We start from the raw sequence: 23,013 nt of genomic DNA, 5'->3' as shown, positions 1-23,013 counted from the left end.
AGCTGTTACTTCAGCCCATCATGACTAGCCCCAGGGCATTCACAGGCCAGTCTGAGCTTGGCTTCAGGGCTATAGGGGAGAGTGCACTTAACTCAGCTGGCTGAAAGAGGCTTTCTGTACCAGGGGGAATCTGATATGGACACCAGCTGGCTGCAGGAACTTAAGTGAGATAAATTGCAAAGTAGTTAGTCTATCCTTCCCAGTTGAAGGTAACAGACAGAGGTTTATCTCTCAGGATATGCCTGTAGTCACACATTCTTGAGGGAGTGAGGCAGGTTTGCATCCTGAGGTAGGACCTCAAAGATAACGTGAGCATGGAAACATTGGGATGTGGCACTGTGCGCCGCATGTGTAGGAGTTCGCTTATTTATTCGAAGACACAAAATGTTATTTTACAGGGATTGTTAGCAGGCACACACGTTAGCTACTTAATTTCTTGGAAGCTTCTCAAACATTATCGTTGAAGTGTTTATTTCTGTTTACATTACAGCAGAATTCACTGAGTTCTGAATGCCAGAATATAAAAAAAACTGGGCAACCCATTAAATTTAAGGCCGTAAATGACACGAAAATCAGTGGAAGTAATTAATTACTTTGTGAAACAGTTTTTGTTAGTGCTGGAATGACATTCCAGTGTGACCAATGGATTTGAAAATTGCATTCACGAGTAACTGTCCTGTTATGAATAGTTGTTAATGGGTGATAAGTGATAACACTGACAGGGTACAATAGAGCGGCTGCTTTTTCTGGTAATGGTAGCATCAGTGGTAATTACTGATTGATATCTTCCACGTCAGTTATTTTTCATTTGATGATGTGTTATGTGTTTACATGTCATCTTGTCCTGGCTTAGTGAGTTCTTACCAGAACAAGAAAGATAATATCGTTATGATTTCTACTGCATTATCCTTCCTGTGGAGAGAGATGAAGATGTGGTGTGCCACGATTTTATATGTAATCTATTAGATTATATGAATATTTCATGTTAATAATTAACTTTCAAAAAGGCAAAAGTGAACATCTGCTTTTGTGTCAGTAACTCAAATCCTGGACTCGTTACAGAGGTTACACTGTCACACAGAGAGAAAGCTGGAGAAATCCTCTCACAGTTGTCTCAGCTGCTGTTTTTATTTTGCTCTCCACCTAACAAGCTAACACCCAGACCTGAATTTTCTCTGGGAGCATTCTGGGAATTGGAGGAAAGCGCCAGCTGAATAGAAGCAGAGGAAACAGCTTGATGCAATGGGAGATCGCAACAAAAAATCAATCACTTCAGTGCTAAGTAATGGAAATCTATTCAACCTTGCTGAGTGATGACATTTAACATGTATGTATCCAACAGACTGTGTGTCCAGTGGTGTATTTTTCCATTGAATTCATACAGTTTTGTTTGTGTTCCCTGTGGTTTGCAGGTATGAGCAGCTACAGAAGCAGCTTTTCCAGCTGGAAGAGGCAGAGGGAGGCTTTGACCAGTTCACACGCAGCTACAAGACCTTCGGTGTGCAGCGACAGCCTGACAACAGCCTGTTTTTTAAGGAGTGGGCTCCAGCTGCTGAAGCCCTCTTCCTCACCGGTGACTTCAGTAAGTAGCCTGAGGAGAAGTGTCAGCTCCCGAACAACATGTCAGCAGTGTAACGTCCAGATCGTCTCCCTGAAGCCTCCACTGAGTTTGACTGCTGCTCATTTATTATCTGCACTTGCATGTTCTGTGTGTTACAGTTTTTAAAAGTTGGTGCTTTAACCTCATAGTTATTGGGTTTTTTTTGCTATTAATTAATTTTTACAAAGCAGTGAGTCTTTTGTGTTAAGAAATCCTCTTTTGTTTTTGACAAGCAGCAAGCACAGAGATGAAAGTAGGCTTCATTCCAGTTGTGTGATGACAATCAATTTGCAATAATAAATCAGATTACTAAAAGGGAAACGACGCTTTAATGTGGAGTTACACACACTGTTGGGACCGAGAAAAGGAAAAAGAGATTTCAGTGCGAACAGAAAGGTTGCATATCTTCATGGTGCATTAAATAAGAAATTTGACATTTCTGCACTCTTGAACACAAAAAGAAAAAAAAGAAAAGAAAAAGCGGACAACTGCGGTACAAGGGTATCAGCCCTTTTGATCAACCGACCTGGGAGTAGGAAATGTGGAAAATATTGATTACACAGGATAAACTTGCATACTGAAGGGGATTCTTTTGAATGTGGGAGTGTTTGTTAATATTTTAGTAGCTGGTTATTTCATCATTGCCTGCAAAGTTGTTGAGTGAGTGCAACCTCTGTGTTTGCACTGAAATCTCCATTCCCTCCAGACCCAACTTTGAAAGTAATTTCAGGTTAATAGTCTTTTGAGTGTTATTTTCAGTTAATGTGGGCTGTGAAAATGCAGCAAATTTATTTATTTTTGTCATCATTAACAAGATTAAATGAGACTTGCTTTCATCTATCAAAAAGATATGCGAGGTAATACAAGCTCTCAGTGTCGTTTTCTTTCTTTTTTAGTATCTTTTTTCCTTCCCTTTATCAAATATATTAATGCACCGTGTTCTATTACACATGCCAGCAGTAATATATTACTCTCCACGGACAAATAAGAAATACAAAACATGTAATAGTAGAGAAAGAAGAAGAACAAGAAGGATGGAGGAAGAATTCAGACCTGTGCTCATAACTCAAATACAATTTGAAATGCCACAGCACATAACAAACACTTGGTTTTGTGCCACAGCCACTCTGGACTGACACCCTGCAGGTAATGATACAGGAAAGCAAAATGCTAATAGTAACACCCTCAGATTGATACTGTGTGCCAAATCAGAGATTTGTCAATTTGTTTATTGTCCCTACACATTTTTTGTGCTAGTTAGGTCTGTTGCTGCCATTCCCTCTTTCCATATTTCTCCTGTTCCTTTTTTAATTATCTTCCCAGGACCTTGGGCAGCAGCTCAATTCCAACATTCAATTCTGTGAGAGATTACATTTTGACACGGCTCAGTCATATTATTTGATTTCAATTTCATAGTAAATGTGGAAACAGCCCAGCAGCCCTAGTCATGAATATGGTGCAGGTTGGATGCATAATGCACTGCTTTTTTTTCTGCTTTTTTCAGAGGAGTTTAAGCAAAGGGAGATAAATATGTTGTGAGAAAATATGACTTGGTCTGCCTGTGAAAAGTGCTGGTGTTGTGCCCGGTCACTTCTGGAGCATCTCCTGTGATTCATTTTCTATCCTGCCGTTGTTTCTGCTCATGAATAGAAAGCGGAAATGGATTACTGAATAGAAATAACGTCCTAAATTGGCATGCCAAGGTGGCTGCTTTATAATAAATGTTTTGTGTCCTAATATATTCCTGTCAGTCAATGACAATTGGTAATGTGGTATCAGCAGGTTATGAATGTAATGCCTCTCTGCTGTTCTCCTCAGAGATATAATTCACTGAGCAGTGAAGTGCTATTTTATCAGTTTTTCTTTTAAATGATTGAGCCTGTTGCTTTGCTCGCTGTTGCAAAAGTCACAGGATACAGGAGATCAGCGCAGAGTACAAGAACAACAAGAAAGAATTACGTAAGAGGTTTTAGATGAGAGGCAGAGAGATGGAAAAATTGTTCGAAGGCAGAGTGAAGAATTCAGAAAAGGCTGCCGTGTGACCACAGGGGAGAGTTGGAATCGAGCAAAAGCCACAGTGGTGACTATCAGCTCAAGCTGTTGTTAGCATAAGGTGAAGCGGCAACACACTGCTGTATTAATGAAGAATGCATCTGTTAATTGTTTCATTTCCAAGGAAAACCAAATAAGGCCCCTGTGTTTGGATTTTCAAATTTCTGACCTGAGCGACACCTAGTGGCAAAATCAAAAAAGACACTAAAAGCAACAAACACAACAGCAAAATATCTTACACGAGGCTAAAGGCATGAAAATTCCACATTTACAGGCTTTAAATAGAAATAATACGCAGACGATGCAGCACAGTGGTGATAGTAACACGAGCATTGTTTTGGTGAGCGTAGCACATTAACCCTGTCAGGCTCATTTGCACACTGGTGATACAAAATAGAAACAAGAGCTTGTTGTTTATAATGGTGCTTTTCAGCCAGGGGGTCAAGATTTTGGTCACAAGATGGATCTGTGGGGTTGCAAGGTGATGAACGATGGAAAAAAGCAATTCTGCTCATCAGAACTGATGTTTGGCTCCTTGTTGTAAACCAATTAATTCAGTGTTTAAACCCTCTGTGTGTCCCTGTAGATGGCTGGGACAAATTCTCCCACCCCTACACCAAGAAAGAATTTGGCAAGTGGGAACTGATTCTGCCGCCCAAGCATGACAAGTCTCCAGCTGTGGATCATAACACCAAACTCAAGGTAGAGAACAGAGCATCTTCATACCTATTTTCACGCCCTCAGTAGGTGTCATCTTGCCACGGCGGTGCGAAGACTTGTCACTGTAATATGTGAGGGAGATTCCCAGTCATGTGGCGTCTGATGAACCAAGTGAAAACCTGCGTGTCGCCGTCAACGACATGTCATACTCGCAGTGTGCAGAAGGGAGATGACTGTATGTACACAATCAGCACAGCGGAGGGTAGATACACCATGAGGAGCCCAACTGATGGCTTTTATTTAAGCTCCCGTCTGCGGCAGGTATCTCTCAGGACACGGTGCTGCTTTTGTCTGTGCACAACACAGCCCGCGGTGGGTGTAGATGATTGGTTTTAGTAAATAATTCATCAGGGTTAAATGCAAAAGACGCACCCCCCATTATGCATTGTCTCCCAAGCAAACAGCGTGGATGAGAAATAATCCTGAAATGAGATGCCAGACGCGGAATGGATGGCACCGTGGCGCCACTCTCCTTGGGACCGGGTCATCATTGGCACACTCCTGCGCCCTGGACAGGCTGCCCAGCTCCCATTGTCAGCGGAGGTCAGTCTAAGGACGATAAGAAGCAGATGGAAACGCTGGCACCTGGCCTTTCCTTGTGCACCCCCGCTGCCTATGAATGGCTGTCTTGCTGTGAGCCTCACTTTAGAATTAGTTCCACAGCACTCCCTCATGGAAGCGCAAGCCGAGCTCCAATCACTCTCGTGTAGAGCAGCTTGCCCTTCCATCCCCTTTGTTCAGGGCCCAATTTGTCTCCATAAACAAGCAGTGTCCTTTTGTGAGTACACTATTTGCTATGAGCTCTTTATGCTGAGAGAATGCAAGACTTTAAAGAAGTGAACCAAAGTGTTGTCCAAGCGATCAAACACCCACTTTTTTTATCCGTACCTAACTTCTCGCATATTGCCTGGCTCTTAGTTGTTTTTCCTCTTCATGCACTCCCACTCTCCCCCAGCTTGCCCAGCAGTCTGATTTTTCTTTAATGTGCCTAATGCTGGCCAATTTGTCTGAAGGACCATTGCTCTATCAGGCTTTATGCCAGTCCATTTATCCAACTATCTTTTCGTAATCCTATAAACAGTGAAGCATGTCATAAGGGGAACTCGGCAGCTAACCCCCAGGTGGCCTGGCCATAATGAAAAAACCCCAGAGGGGGGTCTGGCCAACAGCTCGCAGGCAGGTGGCATTGGAACAGTCATTACTTCACAACAGTAGCCAGAATTAGTTGGGTTCTAATGCCTGTTTCTGCAGGGGACAAAACAGGGTGAACACATACTGTGGGTAACACTACAGGATCGATTTCTTGGTGGGTTTTTCCAGCTCACACGCTGGCTTTCTCCTTTCTTATTTGACTGATCGAGACAGTCAGTTAGATTTCCAAAGTATACTTATTTGACCCCCTTCCAATCCTGAATTGCAGACATTATAGATGAGAGGCAAAGGATAATGATTGAGATTTCCTATTTTTCTAAATTGCCCCCTTTCTTGAGATGGGCCAGCGAGTGGCTGTGTTAAAACCAACAGAGGAGTTGCTCACAAAAATAAAACACAGCATAATGACCATTGAATCCAGAACCACCACAACTTGTATTCTGGTCAATACTGTAGCTTTTTTTCCTCGGCTCCGTATTATGTCTTCAGTGTGTCTGGGAGCCCACTGTAAGAGTTTTAGAGCTGTGGGTTTTTGCATTGGCGAGCAGGGAGCTGCTCTCTGGAAGAGGGGCGGCTTTCGTTTTGACACATTGAAAAATGTTTGCTTTATTGGTTGAACAATCTGCACCATCTTTTCTGTATAATGGATGGAGAGTAACAGCACAGTTTTATGATGTAAGCATTTCATGGCTGGAGGATGTAAATAAATGCTGACTTTAAAATCACATAGATTCAGGGACAGACATGCGAGGGAGCCCCAGAGGACCTTGAGGCCTCTGGTGATTTGTGGCCAGGCCTCTTAGAGGACTGTTATTTCAGGCTAATTGTTTTTCCTTTTTTGCAATTATGTTTTCACTTTGTATTTCAGTTTATGTGCTATTATCCTTTGTCCACCCATCAGACCCCGTGTGTGTCCTCTTCCTCTCACCTTATGTAAAGTGCCTTTGAATGTCCTCTCTCTGTGTCATTGTTTAAGTGCCCTTGCCATAACGAAACACTCATTTATATCCTTTTCCCAGGTGGTGGTTCACACCAAGGAGGGTGAGCGGCTGTACCGGATCTCACCCTGGGCAAAATATGTGACGAGGGAGGAGAAAGCTGTCATCTATGACTGGGTTCACTGGGATCCCCCGCATCCTTACATTGCAAGTTATTATTTTACTGTTTTATTTTTCCTGAAAAATAAATTTTTCAGTGTTGAATAATTGTGAAATAATTTTTTATGTGAAAACCAAGAAAAAAATCTGGATTGAAAAAGCACCAGTGCAGTGCAATCCTTCATGGAAAGTTTATTTTCTGTTACTGGAAGCGTTTTCTCAGCTGTCAATGTTGCAAGAGGACCTTGTTTAATGTAAGCGGTGGTAATCAGTGTGTTTTTGCAGCAGGATGCCAGGGAAGGTAGAACAGAAGTGAAAAATTCTGAAAAAATCAGAATGAAATAATGCTTAATCTTAAAAACACAATCACAACTTTCATGGTTTGGAGGCAAAATTAGAAAGAAAAGGTATTATCAAGCTCATCTCCTCCGTCGCTGCAGTGACTGTATGCTGGGTTTCGCGGTGTCAGCTCTTAAAGTCGCCTCCCGTGTTCTGGTCCTCCCATCACGGCTTTGATTTCTTGCAGTGTGAAACAAACAGTTGCATTTGAAATCGGCCTTGCGTCTCAGATCGACAGGTGTTGCGTCCACTCTTAATGCGGGTGCTTGATGCTGCCGATTTGAAAGGGTCTGAATGTGTCTCAATGCCACTTGACGTCCTCAGTACGAGTGAGCACAAGCAAAACAATAAGAGGCCATTAAAGACCACCTTGCTTTCTTTATCGCTTGTTATTTGCTACCATTTTAATTAGAGGAGCCCTCTTACTGGCAGTATATTCGCTTTATTTACAAGTGGCTCAATCAAGTACTTCAAATAGTAGGTTCACAAGGCCTGGTGGGTAGCCATCAGGAAAATGGTTCTATGTATAAAACAAATCCCTCTCCCGTTGTGTAACAGAGCCAGCCTTAATCATAGATATTTTAATATTTAACATGTGCAGAACCATTATCAGCCTCTGTGGTAAGACACTGGTGCAGAGACTCAGAAAACCCACACTGTCTTCATAATTACTCACCAAATGTACTATATTTTTAGCAAGTTTTCGGAAAAGCTGCTGGACTCTGTCATGATTTTCTCTCCAATTCTGGTTTCCTCTCCAGCAAATCCATCCTCGGCCAAAGAAGCCCACGAGCCTGAGAACGTATGAGGCCCACGTGGGCATCGCCTCACCTGAGGCAAAGGTCGCCTCATACACCAACTTCACAACCAATGTGCTGCCTCGTATAAAAGACCTGGGTAAGACACGAGACCACGTTACCTCATTAGATAATTCTCGTCCCCTTTGGCCTCTGATTTTGTTGGCTCTTGAAGCCTGGAAACGGTGCACAGCATTCATCCTGCTGTGATTCTCTTCATCCACGTGTCAGTCGGAGTTTTTACTCACTCAGCTCGAGAACATTTTGTATCTTCTCCAGCCAAGAACAGAGAGGAAGTGAAGCTATGAGGTGACGTTTGTGCATCGCTCCCTGCACGCCAAAGCAGAGCCAACAATGTTGATGGAAAAACAATAGTTACAGGTTCGAGGGCCTTTTTTTCTTAATACCTGCCAGTGTCCAGAGCCATCTCTGTCAACGCTGGTCCATAATCCAGCAGACGTGCTTTGAGTACCACTCCCTCATCCAGCGGCAGTATTTCCAGTGGCAGACCTGTCACACTCCCTCTGCACAAAACCAAATCAGTAAGTCAACATCCTGTTTACTGGCATGACCAGACGGGATCACTGACCGCTGGGAAGTGTTTTGGAAAGAAGGCTCCACAGCACAAGTCAGACACCACACAGCAGTTATGGCTCCAGAATTGACAACTTGTTTCCATATCCATGATCTCGACTCAGGCGGCCAATAGCAGACAGAGGCTGTCCTCCTGCACCTCATATCATCCAGTAAGACAAATAGCACACAGGTTAGAACCCAGAGATGGATCATATGACCTAAAATGTATGCCAGGATAAATTGTCATCATTAGCTTGATTACAGGCAATTTATTTATTGAATATTGTTGCATGAATTGGCTCGGATTGGAAAATCATTCATAATATCTGTAAGTCAATAAATTCAGTGTTTTGAAGTCAGACTGTTTAAGATTCAACTCCTCAGCAATGTAAATGATACACGTCACCTTTCCTTTAAATTTCAGGACCGGGCGAAGGCGTCGATATTGCTGCTTGCAGCTATGATTAAGATTAGTTATCCTCAAAAGAAGTAATCGTGCTTTTGTGAACCGTGTCTTACGTGTTCTCATTAACTTCAGTGTGTGGTTCATTTTCATAACAACTTACGATGAGGCGCGAGCTCCAAATGTGACTTTAACCTTGTGGAACGGATCACTGTCTTTTGCATTCAGCCCATCGACCTGCTCTGCCGTTTGAGGATGTGTTGTTCGCGCTAGTGTTCATTTGAGCTGTGGCATTATTCTGCATTCAAATACACCCTGCTGCATTGACGTTATTAAAAGGCACAGATATGACTGGCACAGCAAACCAGGAGCAATCTGATAAATGCTGTTTCCTTGGTTGTGTCATCCTGCTAGTGGGAAAGGAAACTGCCAGAGTAAATGCTGTCAAAGAATCTACCTGCAGCAGCTGAGGGAATCTGCACAATAGGATTCTCCAGGAGGCTAAACTCTACCGTCTCTAGTGACGGCTGCCTTTGCCTGCCATTTCATTTTCTTGACTGTGGAGAGAGTATATATATAAATATAAAAGAGAAACTTCCTCTCACCCCAGTGCTTTGTCACACTCCTTCAGATGCCAAAGTTTTTTTTTTTCTTTCCTCTCTAGCCTGAAAAGAGGCTGCGATATAAATAAATAAATCCGCTCCACACAACAGTGAAAAACCGCAGGGCCTCCCTCTGGAGTGCTCAGTGGCAGTTTAAAAGCCTGTTGTTCTCTTATTCATAGAAGCAGTTTTTGTAGGTCGTTTTGAAATGTTGTACATGACCTCATGACTCTGATAGCTGGTGTTTCCCTGTAGCCACAGCTTGTCTTTACGATGCCAGAGCTTGTGTCAGAAAGGAAATGCCTGGAGCTCATATATACAGTATGACTGACATGGGTCAAGTAGTACTAAGTCAGAATGTTTCCAGACGCTTGCCGTAGTAAATTAATGTGACCAAACATATCAGAACAGCCGTTTTCAGATGACGCTGTCTGTGTTTAAAAACGACTTTCACTTCATTTCTATCCTGTGTGGCCAACCTCATTACAGTTATTTGCATTTTTAGCTGATGTTTGGGATTTGATTTAAGCAGCTGGTCTTATTTTAAGAGGAATCATTCGAAAATGAGAAGATGCCAAGAACAATCTCCCCTCAACACCCCCAATATCTAAAGTATTTACACGAGTTACATAAAGTTAGTTCAGTAATCTGGAAGAAAAACTCCAAACACATGAAAATGAACCTTTTTGGATGTAGAATAATGTTTTTTTCTGCCCTCTGCCCTCTGCCCTCTCTATCCAGGTTATAATTGTATTCAGCTGATGGCTATCATGGAGCACGCCTACTATGCAAGCTTTGGATATCAGATTACAAGTTTCTTTGCTGCTTCCAGGTAAATGCTTTTCAATTTTAACATATGATTTATAGATTTTGTCAGCTATTAACTACATGTCGTGTTAGCAAAACTATGTTAAAAATTGAAAGATAAAGCGGAGTCTGCCTCTCCTGTGCAGCCAGTGCTGACTTGACATGACGTGGAAGGCGACATTCGATCATGAGCTCAGTATCACCGTGCTGGAAGACATTTTTGAGTGTGTTCTTTAGTCTTCATGATGCAGTGGATCCTTTCAGCCAACATGTTTGCTGCTCCCGGTGGTCATTTAACACAACTCTGCAAATAGTCTTGGAGAATCTGGTGTTTATTGGGAGTGTGAAAGTGAGTGAACAACTTCCGACTTCACAGAAACCGTCACCTCAAATCAAGGTTAGGAAGCCTGACACTAGCAATAATCTCTCTGTAAACACATTTGCTGTTAATCCAGAGGGTGGAGGGAGTCGTAGATAAAGGTGGACTAGTCAGAGTATTTATCTCCTTTCAGAGATTCCTCCTTCCTTCCTTAGAGTAGAGCATAAACCCAAAGTGTAATGTATATAGTGTAATTTCACCCATGATTGATCTCAGTATCATTTAAAACCTGAGCGGTTGAGTAGCGGGAAGCGGGGGTAATGCTGTCACTATGTGTCCTGTTTTGCAAGGAAGTTGATCAAATGATAGCCGGAAGGACAGACAGGACGTTATTGGACAATATGAGAAGTTAATGCGAAGATATGTGTGCATGTTGTATATGGAGGAGTGTATGCATACATACAGTTACTCTGTGAAGTGTCCTGTGAGCTCCACCACTCTTCTTTATGACACTTTAAATGACATTAATAGACTGTAGACGAGGTCTAATACCATATAAAATATATCAAATGAGAAAAAGTTGGAAGCCGTCTTGTGGTTGGAATTGATGATCTTCAGACAAATGATCCGAGAAGTAGATCATGAAATAATGAATTAAAACGCTGTTTGTGCTTATTTGAATCCCAAACACATTTTAATTAAACCATAAATGCAGTGTGTGCTCTCTGGGGTGGCAGTAGCTCAGTCTATAAGGACCTGACTTGGGAACTGGAGGGTGGCTGGTGCTGCCAAAGTACCTTTGAGCACAGCATCTAACCTCTAGCTGCTCTGACATTTCACTACATCAGTGTCATGTATGAGTGTGTGTCATAACACACTAATCAGAGTGTGAAGATGAACTTATTATGGAAGGAATTCTTCTTCTCTTGCACTTCCTGTTACATCCTAGACCTGATCACACTGTGGTACTAAGTGAAGGATGAATAAGATCAAAACCAGTGACTCTTTGTTGTTGCTGCATATCACCTTGCATAAGAACCAGGTTTGTTTATGAGGGAGGAGGCAAGTTAAGCTCTGGTATTCTGGATTATTCATTAGAATTAGACTGAGAGGTTTATTGTTAGGGAAACTTAAATAAAACACAAAATACATATTTGGTCCTTGGCGTGAAGAACACATGCATATGCACATTTGTATGTGTGTGCATGGTTACTTGTGCAGTTAGTGTATGAGGTCCAACTGCTCAAATACAGAAGAAGGTCAGTGTATGTGAGCACAGTTGGCCAATTTGATTTGAATTTAGGGTTAAGATTATGATTGAGTCAAGGTAAGGACATGGATTGGACCTCGAGGTTGTGGTAAACTAATACCAGACTGTACATGTGTGTGTTTGTGCAGTCGGTACGGTACCCCAGACGAGCTGAAGCAGCTGATAGACGTGGCTCATTCAATGGGCATCGTGGTGCTGCTGGACGTCGTTCACAGCCACGCCTCCAAGAACACCGAGGACGGCCTGAACCGCTTTGATGGCTCCGACTCGTGCTTCTTCCACTCTCCACCCAGAGGGGAGCACACCCTGTGGGACAGCCGCCTCTTCAACTACTCCAGGTACTCTCTGTCTGGTACTGCTGTTAACTACTGAACCTCATCTTCATACTTGTGCAAATTCATCCCTCTTTAGTGTCCCGTGTATATGGATTTGACTTGCATGCATAGAGGCTGCAGTCGTTGGAAGTAAATTCAAAAAGCCATTTAGGGTTTATTTTTATAGGAAGATTTATTGATGATCTAAACGATTTTATTTCAGATCATATCTATATTTGATAAACTGTATATTCATTAAAGTGAGTGAGTGAGTGAGATCTTCATCCTATCACCTCCAGTACCTCACATCCACACATATAAACAACACAAGCTGTTTCTTTTTAGCATAATTATGCATTAAGTTTATTGGCTTGAAAATATGCTGTGCAGTGATGCACAACATATTTTGAGATGTGCATCGATGCATATGGTTATCACAGGATTTTTAAGTCATTTTGATGCATTAGTATTCCAAACTGCACTTTCCATTTTCGAGTTGTGAGAGCTGTAAAGAACATATTTAATACAGAAAGCTGTGTATTGTAATGAAATCAGAAGCAATCACTTGATGATGTTTGGTAGTATTGTAAATACTTATTGCGTTATCTGTAGATTTCCACTCCACATCACGCTCCGGCAGTGGGGAATACGTCAGTGTTACAATACTAAACTCAGTGCTGTGGATGAGTTTGCATTTTACTGTGTCTCATACAGATGCTTAAGGGTACCTGGAGCATCTAAAGCATCAGTATTTGACACAGTGGGAATGAGAACAGGTTGATGAGCACGGTGGTTTTAAGCGTCCTGATAATAAAACAAAAACGTATAAGCAACATATGACCAAACTGATAAATGAGGCTGAATGGGAGCTGACACACCACTCTTTAGACATTATCTCAGAATGACAGATTACATCTCAAAATGGCCAAGCAGTCAGCCTCACTGTTAATCTGACATCCTTAAGGCGTAAAATGGGCTATTAATGGTGCATTTAAGTTTCCTCAAGTGCTCTTGATTTCACCTTTTACACATTTGGCCAGACAGGTGTTGAATTTTAATGCATTATGAGTAATGATTTGATGTTACAGTGTTGGCAGGCTTTGCTAATGTTCAGATTTTCAGCTAATTACAAAACTGCGAGGAAAAACATAAAAGGCCTCAAGTCGGCAGGCAGTTTTCTGACTCTGCTGGTGCTCAGTGTACACCAAAACTATTGATTGGTGTTGTTGTAGGCCCTGTTAATTAAGTGCCTCTTCCTGCCTCTGTACCCAGAAAATGATCCCAGCATACATTAAAGAGGAACAGGCACTGCTGGGTCTATCAAATGCCTTTTTTGAACTCACTTTTAATAAGTGTGTGTCAGTGTGCAGCAGTTTCCAATACATTATACAATGTTTAGTGTCAGCCATGGGGGCTATAATAAGAGAACAAGGTTCTTCTTTCATTAGTTATTGAACTCTCCTCATATCAGAAGCACTCATTAAACACGGTGCAGACATATGCCACGACTGGGAGGCATATGAGGAGTCATTTGTAAAAGCCCAACGGAGCACCACAATGTCATCGCCAGTTCATTTGTCTTCTGTGCTTCTCACAGGTTGTTTGGACGTGTCGTTCGTGTCAAGCTTTTCTGCTACTCCCTTTGGAAGGAAATGAACCTCAGAGGCTAGCCGCGATGCTAGCGTGAAACACAGCCTGTTTTTAATCAAGCAGCCCGGCTATCAGCCATCACAGTCTGACCATGATGTTCTTATTAGCTTGACAGAAGCTGACTGATACTGGCTATCAGAGCAAAGACATATTTGCCTCGTTGCTGCCTAGTGCTCTGCCCCCACTTCTGCATCTTTATCAAAGAGCAGCTTTTTTTAAGTTGGTATGTGTTTCTCGTCAGTTTTTCCACATGAAACATTCGAGTCCAGTCCTTAACCTGAGAGCCCTTGGACTCAAATGTGTGTGCATGTCAGACACATCATGTACTGCAGACGCTTGCCGCTGTTTTGGTGCATGTCAGGAGGTTCATCCAGTCTCTTTATACACAGCGTCTACTTGTTGAAATGCTAAATTGTTGAATTAGAAGAATTATATGAGTATAATGGCATAGAAGGGAATAAATTCTTCGCTTGAAGCTTTGCTTTGATTTGAAATGTTCCAAGTGCCCTTGAAACATCAAATGATATTTTGTTTGTGTATCAGACTTTTTAAACACTTATCAGCAGGGGTTAAATTCGCTCGCTTAGGTCTAAGCTGGGTTATCTTAGCTGTTATCCCGGCTGCCTTCCCTATCTACCCGTGGCGATCACGCCGCTTGTGGTGGCGTTCGGTCCTGCTGGTCAGGCTAGATGGTCGGCAGATGCCGTGGGCAGTGATCATCTCACGGTCTGCTGCACTTAATCCAATCCCTGCACTTCAATCCTGGCTTCCTTTTCTGATGTTGATGAGTATATTTCTGTCGTTGGCATATGTGGTAAGCCAATTTAACCCCAGCTCATAAGGATCTACATTTCATATGAGTGTTCAAGGTGATGCACTGGATGCTCAACCGCTCTTGATGTGATAAGTGGAAACTAACTATGGGAATAACTGCATTTTTCGTTGGCTGCTGTTTTCTTCATAAACCTCTTTCAAAGATGCCAAAGTCACCTTGAGACAGTGACCGAGTGAATGGAGCCCATGGTTCAGCTTGTAGGGGGTTGGCAGCCAGAGAAGCCAAGCCTTTTTGCAGATCAGGGCCTTCAGATGTGAGAGTTCTGAGAAGCTTGATGTGGGCTTGTTCTGTAATCCCCCCACCTCTCTCAGGATCATTTGCATCCATTTTTCATCAATCTTTGTGTGAATTCTTAAGATATGAAAAATAGGCCCAAGGCCAGGCTTTTGAAAACTCTTTTTAACTCTTCTCCCTGTTCTCATGCTGAGAGATCAACTCTGTGTGAGCAGTAATTCTCTCTTTGACAAGATTATTCTATGCATGTGGTTTTTTTATTACGTTCAAATATTTGTTAATGATGTGAGGATGGGGCAATATAAATATTGGATGTTTCTGTACCTCTGTGCTGCTGCTGGTCATAAATGAAGGAGGACAAAAGATATCTTATAGACGTTCATTAAACGAGATTAGCACTAAGTGTACTGTAGTGTATGAGAGCAGACAGCAGAGGTCCTCTGATGTATAATATGGGGCTAAATCCATTGATCAAGGTATGTTTTCTTACATCTATGTGGATCTGCTGTCACTCCTGTGAAAATCATCTTGTGCCATATAGGTTTAATTATTGCAAGTTGCTGCCATGGATGATATTTTAGCAATTGTCCTGCAGTAATGTTACACGTCATGAGCCATGAACAGAATTGCACATAAGGGAAGGACATGTATGGAAGTGAAGAATCATCCTGCTCATCAATAGACAGTTTTTTTTATTTAAAGAATCAACATCACAAAAGAAAAATCTATCTCTCTTCGGAGCATTTATGTTTTTAAATACTTGGACCGACTTTGGACTATGGTTGAGACCTGGCTACTGTCTGATTAGTCAATAAACTCATGCTTGAAATGGCAACTCAGTCCAAATTCAGTCATTTCAGTATTTAGTACCCATGAGTTATTTCCCCTGCCCCATCAAGTCACACAGCAAGGGGAAAAGCTGTTTTTCCCCTCTGGTGAGCTTCAGCTAATGAGTTCAACTTAGCTGTAGGTGTGCATGGCGGCTGGTTGGAGCTGCCTGTAGAGCTTCCAGTCAGTGCTGGATGGAGCCAGTGGGTAGGAACACAGCAGCAGCTCTGCACCTTCATGCCCCTCAGTCCCTTAATGCTGTCTGACAAATAGCAAAAAGTGCCACGGCAGTGATATGTGCAAAGAGTTTTCTGTTGTTTTCATGTTGTACAAATTAATAAGCTACCTCTTAAATAACCATTTTACAGAATGCAGATTGCAGAGAAAACACATTTTAAGTGTTAATGGAAAACTGAGATTTTTTTTTTTTTTTTTTTTTTTTACAGTTGCAAGAGATGTTTATTAAGTTGGCTCAGTTATGTGCTCATTCAGAGTCAGTGTTGCTCTTCCTCATGATACTGAGACATGATTATTTTCTCATGCTACAAGATTGCAAGGCTGTGCAATATTTTGCAAGTGAATGTTTCGTTTACAACTACACCGAGCTCCCAAACAGCTTTGTAACTGGCCTGGAATAGTACCATACATATAAAACAATGCTAATGAAATGCCTTCTGTGGCTCAGCTACTGTTCCCAAACCCTGGGGACATTGTTCTCTCAGTGAAGCCTGTAAGGCTGCATGTTCCCTCATAGCTGGATGCCAACTTTGACCCACCTCTTTTTTCAATCCCAGTCCTATGGTCGGCAAGTCGAAAGACATGATGGTGATGTTAGCCAGCTATAATTCACATGATGCATTTTTTTGTCAGAATGGTCATACCATAATACCAAATATACCAAATAACGTCAGTGATCATTCATGAGATCATACACCTTCAGATCCTGCCACAGCTAAAATGTGGCACAAACTCAGATGGGCCAGAATTGTCCTGCCAGGCTGCAATTGAATCCTGAAAGGTAGAAAGTTCAAGGTGATACTAATTACAGGTTGCTAAACGTACAAACAGTCTCACAGGCAGCAGAATATCCCTCCTAGGATGACAAGCGAAAGCAGCTAGCTGCCAGGCAGCCTAAAGAATGCCAGACAAATGGCAGATATCTGACACAAAGCACAGCAATTCAGGGACAGTCTGTCAGACAGCTAGATGAGAGTTTACCCTGCGAGGCAGCCAGCATCACCACACTGCCTGAAGAGCTGCTTAACAATTGCTACGAAGTATAAACATGGATTTCTTACACATGTCCAGCACAGAGCGCATATTTGTGTTTTAAGACACACACAGTGCTGATTGGAAAATTCCGCCCTGCTTCACTGGACTGATCTGATTAAAGGATAAATGACAGCAAAGCATGATTAAAATTTCTACCTTTAGCCACACAGGTAATAGAAAAGACATTATACAACATGAGCAAGTCATCTCCTGCAAGAATCTACTGTGCATGTGTGTATTTACTGTATCTGCAAGCTCACTGCATAAGTCCATGAATAAATGAATAAATAAATCAGGCTTCAACCAAGAAATGGGAATTTATTGCAGGTGTCACTCCTGTCAATGTCTCTGTCCTGGACACATTAATGGCTGCAGGGATTGGAGGAAAGTTTGAAATGCGTTAAATGAGGCACCTTATTTGTCCTTTTTGGTCCAACAAATGCACACAATCCATCAGGCTGTCGAGCATCATTGTTTGAGCATCACACTTCTTGTGGAATGACCTGTCAGCTTCTTAAATTTATTTGGTCTTATCTGCAGCTTACCTGTGATGTTGTGAAAACAGGGACTTAAATCTTTCTCTCTGCCATCATGACAAGTTGCCTTGACCCCTTATGCAAAGTTGACTTCTTGAAACATAGCATGTTTCGGTATCTGCTCTGCTTGCAACAGAACATAAATACCACAATATGGGTCACAGTCAGCTGGAGGAGGAAATAAGCTCCGATAAGGAGCAACTAAGCATGAAGCTTATGTGAAAAAGTCTGTTACTTGAATTTACTTGTCATGACTTTTGTAGCAGCGCGTGCTTAGGTAGGTGAAACAACAGCACGTGATAGATTACCTTATCTTACTCTACAAGCAGCAATATTAGAGCTTTACTCCATTAGTGCTCTCCAACCAGGTTTCACTGTCATTGCTGAGCTTTAGCATGAGGACAGTGTAATATGCAATTTGCTTTTGTATTAACACTACAGGCCAAGTGATAACTTCATTGAACTGCATAGATAAGCGGTGTATTGCATCGGGTATAGAGATCTTCTTTCCCACTGTAATTGGACTTGATGATGAATGGCATTGTGGGTCCTAATGTGGCAGTATGGTTTCATCTTGGGCCTCTGGCTCTCACTGGCTATTATCTCCATCCCGTGAGGATACATTGTGTCTGAGCCTTTGTTGGCTCTGCGCAGTGGAGTGGAGGACCTAATCTATTTATCACAAGGTCTGCGTGACCACCCAGCCAGGCTGCTATATCGGATCATACCAGGCTCCCTTGTGCTCTTCCTCAAGGGAAGGAGGAAGCGCCGATGTAACATGCAGCTTCACACCTGTCAAACAGTGCTGGGGTTGGTCATCCCTGAGGAATGGAGCACAGAAGGCAACACATTTAAATGCATTTTGTGTCATGGCTTACTTGGCCAAAAAAAAATAAAAAGTCTGGGATTTTGCCATGGAGGATGTAATCCTCAGCGTTTAGCGTTGGAACGTTCAGGCGATGAATCGATGACACGATTGAGAGAGGGGGTATTATTGAGGACAAGACTTATGTTGTGTTTGGATGGATTTTTGTAGTTTGAGTTGTTACTGAAGTGTTGCTGAAGCATGAATCTGGGACTCCTCACTGCTTCACCAACTTTTTGACATGATGAAGTTGCATCATTCAAGCCAAAAATGTTGAAGTGCAACTAGAACAACTGGAACATGGAAGTCACTATCCAACTTTTCTAATTCAGGGTGTGAATCGGGTTTGTGAACTGCTACTGTTGATAACGAGAGCTGAAGGTAAATCAGAACTTGGCAGTTCTAATCCTGAACATCACATCCAACACAACATTCAAACTTGGCGCCTCCTTCTCAGCTCAATGCCATCACATGCACGCTACTCGTATGTACACTGCAAGCTTCCGTTAAAGGAACATTGCATTTGTTGTAATGTAAAAGCTGATACTTTTGAAGCTAACTAAGCTAACCACTAGCACCTATCTGTCCATTGGAAACGGGGCTAACTCCATGTCGCTGTTCATCCCCATCCTCTCCCTCTCTACACATAAATACTCTGCCACACTCTCCTCCATAGTGTACATTTAATAATGCTTATTACAATAAATTCAGCCTCACACTATCGGTTTAAACAGCTTGTTGTGTGGTTCACTGCATTTGACTTGACAGGGATGGTAAATATTTTTTCTTATAATGCATTTAATGAACACAGTTACCTACAAGCCCAAGACAGCACACAAGACTTGAGCAAGTTGACAGACTGAGGTTGTGTTATGTTATGTGGTCTTAATTCTTGTGTCATACTCATACGAGTGTCCAGCCCACATGGACAGAGCAGATAAACCCTCACAGTGATGAAACATTTGTCACGGAAGAACTAATTCAGTAGCTTCTTACATTGAACAATGCAAAGTGTCCCCTTACTAAAACACAGCTAATAATCATCTATTCAGCGGTGGATTGATGAAAAATGGACATTAGAAAATGGCATGGGTGATATTAGAACAAAGTGTTGGTAAATATCTTTTTTTTGTTCTTTAACGTCATTGCAAATGGCTCGGATATCAAGGAAGAAACCTTTATGATGGCAAATAATATGTGTGCTGCAGACCTGGTAGAAGTTGAACTGTGGTTTTTTTTCTGCATGCCAGATAATAAAGTGTTAACAAATTAATTATTAACTTTGTTGAAATCTCTGTTGAAAAAAGTCCAGTTTATAAAGTGCTGTGGCACACAAACTCCAGTCTACTTCAGTAGAGGTTGGTGTTAAGCTCTGGAGGTCAAATGATATTTTTGAAGCTTTTGGTAAAAAAAAAAAAAAAAAAGAAAGAAAAAAAGTCACCAATGTACTTCATAGATGTACCACAGATAACAATTTGTCACAAAAATAGAAAATCTATCAATTTCACGGGTATGGTTACAGATACACTAACGTATGATGATGACTGAGTGTCCAGAGAACGTGAGCAGTGGATTTCAGCCCAGCAGAGGCAGCAGTGTCATGAAGGTATCAGTCGCCTCACATCTGCTCTGCCGCTGCTTTCAACCATGGCATCCATGTCTACAGTGTTCCATGTGGTGCTCGTTACACTCATCGCATAGAGACAACCAAATCTTGAGTTTTAACTGACGTTTCCATGGCAACATGCCACTGAATGGGAAGAGGTGAGGTGCGTAGTGTACTTTGCCTCGAGTGGCTGTTCAGATCCAGATGACTCTCCCAACGCTCAGTCAGGAACGGGGACTGGGGCCATTTATGGAATCCTCCTCCACCAACACAGTCCAGCCAAGAGGCATGGAGAGCATTTGCATGCTCTGTAGAACACCAGGGGCAACAAAACGCTGCCACAAGATACACTTTCATATTCAGATCGATGGTTTCACCCAGAATTTTCGCTCTTGCTTGTAGGACAGAGGAACTCGTCATATGTTGAAGATTGAAGCCAAAGCACGCAGAATTGTATGATTTATCTCATCCTGAAGAGAGGGAACTCAATTCCCCTGCATGGTGTTTGTTTACCCAAGTGTAGCATGAAATCCTATCAGTTCAAATGCACAGGGATGGGCCTGTCTCGACTAAACACTTGCCCAGTGGTCATGCAAGTGGTCTGATGGAAATCGGAAAACTTCGCTGTGTACTGTGAGCCACTGATTTCTCATCCTGACAACTGGATACGTGAAAGGCAGCATCCCTTCTACGGTGCAGTTAATGAAAACACCGTCTCCTGTTACTGACACTCCATCTCCCGCATAATGGAGCTTTGGTTATCAATATATGAATGTCCTGTAGCGGTGAAAATTAATCTCTGGTGCCTAAAGTGCATGATGAGATGTGTGAATAATTCACAGCTCCTTGTTTATCTGACCTTGTGTGTGCGTGTGTGTCTTGCCAGCTGGGAAGTGTTGCGGTTCCTACTGTCAAACCTGCGCTGGTGGATGGAAGAGTACCGCTTTGACGGCTTCAGATTTGATGGTGTTACGTCTATGCTGTACCATCACCACGGCATGGGTAAGGCTGATTTGTGTGCGTCTCGTATTTCAGGACTGGGCAGTGTGTGAAAAGCATGTCATCCTCCTCTCCTTTGAAACCTGCACTGCAGAGTGCATCACGGACTCCAGAAGCTTAAAGAATGAGTGCAATAGGAGTTTTGTTGAAAGGTCTGACTGATCCCGGATATCATGTGGTGGATTTTCCAAATTTTCTCCAATCTACAAAGCATGTTGCAATCAAAAAACATAAAACTACAATAGTGTAACTGCTGCCAATTAAATTGTGTCCAACACTGTGTCTAAACTTTCTTTCTTTTAAAAGAAGACTGCTCGTTGAAGTTAACGCAGATGTAAAGACTTTTAAAATTCCACTTTGCAAATGTTTAAGGTGCAAGGAAATGCACTCAGCTCAGGCCTCCTGGATGCACACAATTCAGTGAGAAACACAGAAGTGCCTCTGAGAAAAGCTTTAATGTAATGACACAAGCAAAATATAATTTTAAAATGCAATGCAATATATCAAAGATAGTCAGGAAGTCAGACAGTCTGCAGAATGTGAATTTAGTAAAATCCCTTTAAATACCCTGCAAGTGTTGGTCGGTGCTACTTCACAACATCTAAAGCGGCGGCTTGCTGTGTGTCTACTTAAGAACAGACAATGAATCAATGGCTGATGCCTCTGTAGTGTCTAACCCGGATGAGCCCAAAAATGAGCCATAAGCAACTACATGTGTGTCTTTATAGTAATGCCCTTTAGAAAGGCAGTATGTCAAAGATATAAAGAAAAACAGGATCAGCACTTAAAACAACATTTGGGTGGAAAACATGATGAGTGTTGACCGTGTGGGTGTTCACTCCTCAGGCACAGGCTTCTCAGGGGACTACAGTGAGTACTTTGGCCTACAGGTGGATGAAGACTCTTTGGTTTACCTGATGCTTGCCAATCACGTTCTTCATACCCTTTATCCAGACTGCATCACTGTTGCAGAGGTAAAAACACTGTACCACACGCACCTTCACTTACTTTGCAATGACACTGCCCACAGCTATTAAAATTAATTAAAAGCACTTATTCGTTAGGCATAGCTTACTTATGTATGCATTGGTATAATTAAGAAGTAATGCAAAAAGAAATGGGATGTCACTCTTTTTTGGCCCGTGGTATAGGATTTCAGCCCTTAATATGTGAGTCGTGGAGTGGTATTGATGTGATCTTGGCAGAGTGCTGGGAAAGAAACCTGTGCACACAAAGGGAAAATGTGATATGAAATAGTGTGACTTCTCTGCAGGATGTGTCAGGGATGCCTGCTCTCTGCAGAGGAGTGGAGGAGGGAGGACTTGGTTTTGATTACCGACTGGCTATGGCCATTCCTGACAAGTGGATTCAGGTAAGATGATTTACTCCTTTTTAATCTGCCTCTTTTTTGTGCCCCTTTCTCCGCAGCAACTTTTCCGCACAGTGCAGGCCTGCGCTCACACAGAAACTTCTCTAAGAGCCACAAATACAGTCAAGAAAACTGGAAGCATTTGCTTTCAAAACAGGGATGAAAGACAAAGGGAGTGACAGGGCATGTTAGGAGGCATTAAACACTCTTGTGCTGTATTACAGCTCAGCCTGTTGCTAAGCTTTTGAGCCTTTTAAGAAGCCTTCAAGTGTTGAACTTGTGTGGTAATACAGTGACACAAGGATCTGGCCCTGTTTTTTCCTGGAGGAACCTGCACGCTGTTGTGTAACTTGAAATTTAGGAGGGTATCATAAAGGCTTACATCCTCAGAAGAGTTCTTGATTACACATGTGCAGTCCCCTCAATGACAAGAAAAACTACATCGGCCTGCACAGTGTGCTTCAGTAGAAAAGTCTTTCTGTGAAACGTATAATGTACAGTTTCTGCAGACTCTGTGTCATTGAGGTATTTATTTACTGTAACTCTAGCAAGTTCTCTAATTAAGGCTTTTTACATTAGACTGTATTATATTACAGTAAGAGGTGTTTGTACTTCAATACATACTTTTTGGTCACTTAGTATAAAGGCAACAAACTGAAACAAGCCAAGAATTCATTTACACATCGACAGTAATCAACATTGATTGCTTGCTGATCAAATTCATGTTTTTTTCCCACAATACTAAAGTTTTTTTTTTTCTCCACATTCAGC

The 23,013-nt window shown here is 42.1% G+C and overlaps 1 protein-coding gene across 1 annotated transcript in view; it reads left to right on the top strand.

Moving 5' to 3' along the window:
* The window catches only part of gbe1b (glucan (1,4-alpha-), branching enzyme 1b), a 72,635-nt gene that overhangs the window by 6,209 nt on the left and 43,413 nt on the right, over window positions 1-23,013 (top strand). Inside the window, exons 2-10 of the mRNA XM_076735927.1 lie at window positions 1,413-1,582; window positions 4,239-4,354; window positions 6,544-6,669; window positions 7,722-7,857; window positions 10,080-10,170; window positions 11,863-12,072; window positions 20,761-20,876; window positions 21,720-21,847; window positions 22,147-22,245. Coding sequence (XP_076592042.1) covers window positions 1,413-1,582; window positions 4,239-4,354; window positions 6,544-6,669; window positions 7,722-7,857; window positions 10,080-10,170; window positions 11,863-12,072; window positions 20,761-20,876; window positions 21,720-21,847; window positions 22,147-22,245 — 1,192 coding nt within the window. The remainder of the gene's footprint in view (window positions 1-1,412; window positions 1,583-4,238; window positions 4,355-6,543; window positions 6,670-7,721; window positions 7,858-10,079; window positions 10,171-11,862; window positions 12,073-20,760; window positions 20,877-21,719; window positions 21,848-22,146; window positions 22,246-23,013) is intronic.

This window comes from Chaetodon auriga, chromosome 7 (assembly GCF_051107435.1).
Source record: "Chaetodon auriga isolate fChaAug3 chromosome 7, fChaAug3.hap1, whole genome shotgun sequence".
NCBI classification, from domain to species: domain Eukaryota; kingdom Metazoa; phylum Chordata; class Actinopteri; order Chaetodontiformes; family Chaetodontidae; genus Chaetodon; species Chaetodon auriga.
This window is presented reverse-complemented; position numbering and strand designations above follow the sequence as displayed.